Genomic DNA, 7,711 nt, shown 5'->3' on the forward strand with positions numbered 1-7,711 from the left:
CGACCTTCGCCGGATCTAACGAGGCAAGCGTCACTCACTCAAGACCGAGCCCGGTTTAGCCAAATTCGGTGAGGCGAGGGGAGGCGAGGTGAGGCCTCCCTCGAGGTTGACGATGCCGAGGCTCGCCTCTTCGACCTCGATCACTTGAGGTCGAGCTCGGCCAAACCAGATCTGGCGAGCTCGGCCTCCCTCGAGGCCCGCAACACCGAGGCTCGCCTCACCTACCTCGGTCCCTCGAGGCCGAGCCCATCCAAACCGGATCCGGCGAGCTCAACCTCCCTCGAGGTCGACAACGCCAAGCCTCGAGCTTGCCTTGCTAGGTGGTCGCCATCACCAAGGTTTGCCATCGGCGAAGGAAGCAAGCGGAGGAAGGAGGAAGAAGGAGAAAAAAAATAGAGAAAAAAAATAAAAATATTAAAAATAAACATAAAAATTTCGAATTTTTTTAAAAATAATAATTATAAAGAAAAAAAGATGAAAAAAAGATGAGGAAAATGTTTTCCTCTTCTCAAAATAAGGAAAACATTTTCCTCACTTTTGGAGGGATTTTTTTTTTTATGGATGGAAAATATTTTCCTAGACTAGTTCATTTTTCGGGAATCAAATGTCGAAAATCTGAAAAATATTTTTCGAGAAATTATTTTTCGTGAAACAAGATCTGAGTAACAAGAGGACAGGCATATTGTAATCCATAACTAGGACCAGGTCCAAACGTTACTCTTCTATGAACGATCAGCCATCTAGGTGGGAAGACGAAGGTCGGGTGGATGTTGGGGAACGAGATGCTCAACCACAAATTTAAGAACCAACAAAAGTCAACGCTGTGCGTTTATTAGTTTCTGATGAAGTAGAGAAAGAAGTCAAACAACAGCTAGCTCCATTCTCTCCAGATCTCTCCCTTCCTCAGCCCTTGAAATCCACGTGCAAGAAAGAAACTGAGCTGATGGGAGTCTCAAGGTCCGTCAGAATTTTCCATCCCGACGAACCATCACGGGAGCGCAATAAAAACTTGAAATTTTCATTTGGGTTTCCGCCATATATATAATTGGTTTCAACATTCAGCTGCACTGGTTTCAAGAGAGAGAGAGAGAGAGAGAGAGAAAAGAAGAGAGAGAGCTCTTATTCAGGTGTTGACTCCCATTGAATGAAGCAGCAATGCGGGATGAGCTACGGCTAAGCAGTGCTGAGGTTCTTGAGCAGATGCCATCGTTCAAGGTTCGGTTTCTCTTCTTTTTCTGCTCTGCATCGCCCAACAGGATAATGGGATTTTTTTTTCCGCTCTGCATAAAAAAGTCTTGGCTATTGAATATGTCAGAATTCAGCAGCAGAGTTAATGAAGACCCTTCCAGTACGAGCTGTGCTGTCATTTGGCCATGTTAGAGAGAGAGAGAGAGAGAGAGAGTCTGTGCATCTTCTTGAAACTCTGATCGCATCATGTGGTGGTTAGCAGTTGGCTATGGCAAAGCCGAGCCTTGCTTCGGGAAGCGGTGACGAGCTCGCTTACCTCTGGCCGCTCCCGGCGTAGTTCACCTCCGGCGGCGACGCTCTATCCGTCGATCTGGCCCTCTCGCCCATTATTAAGAGAGATTCGAGGGAGGGGATTTGACCGGTGTCGGGTCATGTCCGATTGAAAGGGGGATTTCCGGGAAGGGGGATTTGGTTAGGATTAAGTCTGATTGATGGAGAGACATGGGAAAATATTCGAGGAAAATAATCTATTTTTCTTTTCAAACAGTAAAAAAGAATTTCCTCTTCATTTTCATGTTTCAGCCGAATTTCGAAAAATATGATCATTCTTTTAGGAAAACGACTATTTGAAAAATATTTTTCAAAAATTATCAAGTTTTTCACGAAACAAACGGAGCCCTAATGAAATTTGCACTTGATGTGCGCAACATTTAAATGCGCTTAGATTGTTGTGAGCACAATCCACATTAGCAATCCTCCATGGAGCTTATCGGACTTGACACCTGTGGGGAATTGTGCTCGGATGAATCGAATGCACCTAACAGTTTCTCGTACCATATAGCAGCCTCGACATGAGCCTGCCTAGTGCTCGGGCTTTGCCGGTCCAAATAGGCTCGGACCGACTCCATAGGTTTAATTAAGCCCCAAGGTTTTTGCTTCCCTACAAATTCTTGTACCTGGTAACTTGGACATCTACATTGGAAACTCTCATGGGGCTTAACGTCCTCGGATAACTCTTAACAAAGAGATCCGATCAAAGGCCCAAAGTTGTGTTGCAATTCAACTCGATGGACTTTAGGGCCCATTTGTGCTCCACAGCGAACCTTGTCTTGCTCTTAGATTAAGCAAGCGCAAGTTCCATCGCTCTTCTATATTTGTTGTTGTTAATCCCTCTTATCAGATCTAATTGTTTTTTTTTTCAATAAGTGCGTAAGAATAAAATTTGTCACGAAAGTGTGATTGAGTCCTAAAAGTTTTCAAAAGTTGCAATTAAATCATAAGACTTGATAGAAAGTACGGTTGAAACCGAAAACTTTTGAAAAGTGCAATTTAATCTTAAAACTTTCAAAACATGTAATGTAAGGCATATATGCAGCCTCACTCATGTACACCTCAAGTGATGTGCGACTTTGTGCTTGCCGAGATGATAACCACACAACATCCTCTGTCACTAAAGGTTTGTTTTTGTTAGCGGTAAAAGAGCGATTATTTTATTTCTAAAATAAGAAGAAGTACTTATAGGCTTAACCTTAAGCCTAGTACGATTACACACGTACCCTAACTTGATAATACTCTAAAGTAATAAACCTAATACTCCCCCTCAAGTTGGAGCGTATATATGAAAAAATCATAACTTATGACAATATATGAAATTTGGCTTTGTGAAAATGTCTGCTATTTGCTCTTTAGAATGTGTGTGCACCAATCGTATGTCTCCACAATTCACCTTTCCCCAAACAAAATGACAATCCACCTCTATATGCTTCGTTCGCGCTTGAAACATTGAATTGCTAGCAATGTGAATTGCATACCGATTGTCACGGTAAAGAGTAGACGATTCGATCATAGACAGTCCAATCTCGACTAACAATACACGAACCCATTGAAGTCCACCTGTCACATTAGCCATAGCACGATACTCAACCTTTGCACTAGATCGGGAAATAACTGGCTGCTTCTTACTTTTCCACGACATAAGATTACCACCAAGAAAGACACGGTATCCCAAAGTAGATCGGCGACCCATAGGGCAACCGGCCCAATCTGCATCAAAAAATCCTGTCACCTCCAAAGATTCAAGACTAGAAGTACCAGCTATACGAAGATGACCTGATTATGGAACACAAGTCCTTGACTTGGAGCTCCCTTCAAATATCCAACAATTTGTAGAGCGGCTTGCCAATGAGTAGTACGAGGAGAGCTCATAAATTTACTCACCACACTAGCAGCAAAAGAAATATCCGAACGAGTAATGATAAGATAATTTAACTTGCCTACTAATCAACGATACTTCTCTGGATTATAAAGAAGTTCTCCATGTTAATTATCAAGCCTCACTTGAGGATTCATAGGTGTGTCACCAGGCTTAGCATAATGTAAGTCAACCTCCTTAAGAATGTCAAGAGTATACTTTCACTAGGAGAGAGCAATGCTGCCATTAGCGGAGGCAACTTCGATGCTAATAAAATATCGAAGATGACTTAGGTTTTTAGTGTTAAACTCCTTTTGAAGACATTGCTTGAGTTGTTGTATGCCTTCAACATCGCTTCGTGTGACAGTGATATCATCAACATAAACAACAAGAATAACACATCCTTTTGAAGATGACATATTAAATACCGAGTGATCCACACTGCACCGATGCATGCCAAAAGTGAGAACCGCATCACCGAAGCGGTCACACCAAGCACGAGGATACCGCTTAGACCGGAGGTGGTGGTGGTGTAACGCTCGTTGGTGGAAATGTATGGCTCCAAACAAGGCGAGGTCGTCAAGACCTGGGTGACACTGGGCGAGGTTGCCGGGACCTAGGCGTCACTTGACGAGGTATGCGAGGATCCGGGTGACTCGGGACGAGGTCGCCGGGACCTAGGCGGCGCCGGGTGAGGTCACCGGAGCCTAGGTGACACCGATCTTAAGTCACCAGTGAGATCTATGGAGGCTGGTTGCAAAGGATTGTTGATTGACGATTGGTACTATTGATTCTAGGGTCTAAATTTTAATTTGGGCTTTGATATCATGTTAGCGATAAAAGAACGATTATTTTATTTCTGAGATAAGAAGAAGTACTTATCGGCATAACCTTAAGCCTAGTACAATTGCACATATACCCAAACTTACTAATACTTTAAAGTAATAAACCCAACAGTTTTCATCGTAGGTTCTCGAGAAAATGGAGTTTACATCCGTGAATAAAAAATAATAATAATTAAATTACCCTCGCTAATATTTGATAAAGATATGTACATTCGCAAGACTCGCAACAAATGTAGATGTCACTCTTTAACAAAATGCTACTCCACATTATCTTGTCAGTGTTGTCACGACACAAAGCGTAAACTTTTTTTTTGGCTCGGCTAATTTCAAAGACCGTACGCGGATCACCACGTTTACGTGAATCGAGCGAGGGTCCTCACATGGAATGACAAGTTTGACATTTAGCGTTATTTTGGTGATGCTTTATCGACTCGATCGGCTTCTCGTGCGACGCTAATTTACGTTGTGAGCTGCTAATTACGCTGTCTTCTTCTGACCTTGGAAATGCATCGTCGTATCGTTGTCCATAGCATCACTTCATCCCATTCATCCAAATCTCACTTGCAGAAAAGTAATGGTCAAAAAAGGAATAGTCCACGCGTAAACGGCCTGGTTCTCAATTAATTAAAGCACGACTATTAAACTTCGAAAGCTATGGTGTACCTCGTCTTGTTGTCTATGATCAGGACAGTAATTAAAGACACATCAATAACCTACTAAAACCTGATCTTAACCATAAAAGTCAGATATTAATCCCGATTAACTCGGATTCTTAATGTCTAAGAGAGATTTGCCCCGTGACGTCACTCCTATTTTTTTTTTTTTTTACCGTAGAATGATGAAGAAAGGAACTCGAAGCTTCCTGCCGCGTTCCCCCCTAGTAGTGTCGGTCGTTCATCGATCCCGGGATCGGGGCGAAATCTCGAAACCGCCCCCTACCCTACGCGCGGAGCCATGCCCCTGACACGGGGCAAGACCGTGATTCCAACAATTCCGGATGCCCAAGAAAGTAAATTCGCGAGATGGATCACGAGACTTTTCCAAGTCGTCGTGCCTTGCTGGAAGTCGTCACCAAGAAACTGTGTTTTTTCGTTTTTTAATTTTTGATTTTTTTTTTTTGGGGCCGCGGAATAAACCCAGTCGTCTCCTCCTCCACCACACGCCATCCGATCCCTCTCACTGTGCATTCCGATCCGAGATCTGATCCCTCTCTCCCTCTACGAATTCTCAGATCCGTCGCGACCATGGCGGTTCCCGGCGCGTTCGTCTCCTCGATCCTCCTCCTCCTCGCCTCGGCCGCCGTCGCCGAGATCCAGTTCTCCGAGATCCGATCGGACGACCGGCCCATCATCCCGCTCGACGACTTCGGGTTCACCCACCGGGGCTGGCTCGAGCTCAACGTATCCGGCATCGCGCTGTCGAAGGCCGGCCTCGAGCTCGGCAACCTCGGGTTCTTCCTCTGCACCCGGGACTCGTGGCTCAACGTGCTGAAGGAGCTCGAGGAGGAGGATATCACCTGCGCCCTCCAGTCCAGCCACGTCAAGCACGTCTTCACCTTCGAAAAGCTCGGGCAGCGGACGAGCTTCGACGTCGAGTTCGACCAGGAGGACGCGAACCAGTACACGCTCATCTTCGCCAACTGCCTCCAGCAGCAGCTCCGGGTGTCCATGGACGTCCGGTCCGCGATGTACAACCTCGACGGGAAGAGCGGCCGGAGGGACTATCTCTCCGCAGGCAAGACCATCCTTCCCCGGGTTTACTATCTGTTCTCGCTGATTTACTTTGTGCTCGCTGGTCTTTGGGTCTACGTCTTGTATAAGAAACGGTTGACTGTGTTTAAGATCCATTTCTTCATGCTCGCGGTCCTGATAATGAAGGGGTTGAATTTGTTGTGTGAGGCGGAGGATAAGTCGTATATTAAGCGGACAGGGAGTGCGCATGGCTGGGATGTGTTGTTCTATATATTTAGCTTCTTAAAGGGGATCACTCTGTTCACTTTGATCGTGTTGATCGGAACCGGGTGGTCCTTTTTGAAGCCTTACTTGCAGGACAAGGAGAAGAAGGTTTTGATGATCGTCATCCCACTCCAAGTTGTTGCGAATATCGCTCAGGTAGTGGTCGATGAGACTGGACCGTACGGTCAGGATTGGGTCACTTGGAAGCAGGTGTTTTTGCTAGTCGATGTGGTGTGTTGTTGCGCGGTTTTGTTCCCGATTGTCTGGTCGATTAAGAACTTGCGTGAGGCTGCAAGAACTGATGGGAAGGCGGCGGTGAACTTGATGAAGTTGACTTTGTTTAGGCAGTATTACATTGTGGTTATATGCTATATCTACTTCACGCGCGTAGTGGTGTATGCATTGGAGACCATTACTTCGTATAAGTATCTATGGACGAGTGTGGTGGCCGCAGAGTTGGCAACGCTGGCATTCTATGCCTTTACGGGGTACAAGTTCAGGCCCGAGGCTCATAATCCTTATTTTGCTATCGATGATGAGGAAGAAGAGGCAGCAGCTGAAGCTTTGAAGCTTGAAGACGAGTTTGAATTGTAAGCGAAGAGTTAATTGGACTTGGAAGTGGTGAAGCAGCTGGCATAGTGGTCGGGGCAGGATATTTGAGGTAGGAATTTAAGCATTGTGATCATTTTTCACTCCAAACCATATTAGGCATGCTTGTGTAACAAAAATGTCCTTTTTTCCTGTTTTGCTGGTTCCATACTTGTAATATGGTACATATTGTCAAATATACATCTGCCCATTGGATGATATTTGTAAGTCCCGATACTAAATATTGCAATAATTTTGTGGAGCAGTTGAGTGCATTTCTTCTTTGCTCATTACCAGCCATTTTTGTAACCTTCTGTTTGGAAAATTGATTGTGAGAATGCTTCATGCATGAATTGAACCCCCTCATCTGTCATTATTAGTTTTTTAGTTCCATTATTGGAACTAGTCCTGGAAGAGAGCATTCATTTATTGGGCAATGATCCTGGCGTAACCTGTTTTTGATATCTATAGACCGTTTGAAATTAATAACAACCTCCTATGGTCCAAGATAAAAATTGCTTATTCCCTAAGCTTAGGTTTATGGCAACATGACTGCATGTCTATTCACGCATATCTCACTTCCTTAAAAGGCATAGAACACTTGACTTGCACTCCTTTTACGGAACATTTCGAGCTTACTTTTTTAGTGCTGCTTGGCTTTGTCAAGGTAAACTGATTATGGTTTGACTTAAGCAATACGGAACAAGTTAGTCTTCTTCTTCTTTCTTCCCTATTGATAGCATAATTCCTACGTCACCATCTTGTTTAGTTAGTTTTAGACATCTAAGTGAAAAGTCAATGGTGCAGTATCTTAGTAGTATGGAAATTGGCATCTTTGTTGCCGAAACCATAATACTGAAGCTTTTCCACGGCCGTAGGAAAACTCAGAAACTTGAGCTGTATCCAGATATATTTAGAAGTCAGAACTACTTGATTTAAGTAAT

General features: G+C 44.2%; 1 protein-coding gene across 1 annotated transcript; it reads left to right on the top strand.

Annotated features, from left to right (window-relative positions):
• Nucleotides 1–5,334: 5,334 nt before the first annotated feature.
• LOC115747958 (protein CANDIDATE G-PROTEIN COUPLED RECEPTOR 7) lies at nucleotides 5,335–7,057 on the top strand. The gene has a single exon (XM_030684293.2). It carries the CDS (start codon nucleotides 5,469–5,471, stop codon nucleotides 6,771–6,773), a length of 1,305 nt encoding a protein of 434 aa, XP_030540153.1. The 5' UTR covers nucleotides 5,335–5,468; the 3' UTR covers nucleotides 6,774–7,057.
• Nucleotides 7,058–7,711: the final 654 nt, after the last annotated feature.

This window comes from Rhodamnia argentea, chromosome 3 (genome assembly GCF_020921035.1).
Source record: "Rhodamnia argentea isolate NSW1041297 chromosome 3, ASM2092103v1, whole genome shotgun sequence".
Lineage (NCBI taxonomy): Eukaryota > Viridiplantae > Streptophyta > Magnoliopsida > Myrtales > Myrtaceae > Rhodamnia > Rhodamnia argentea.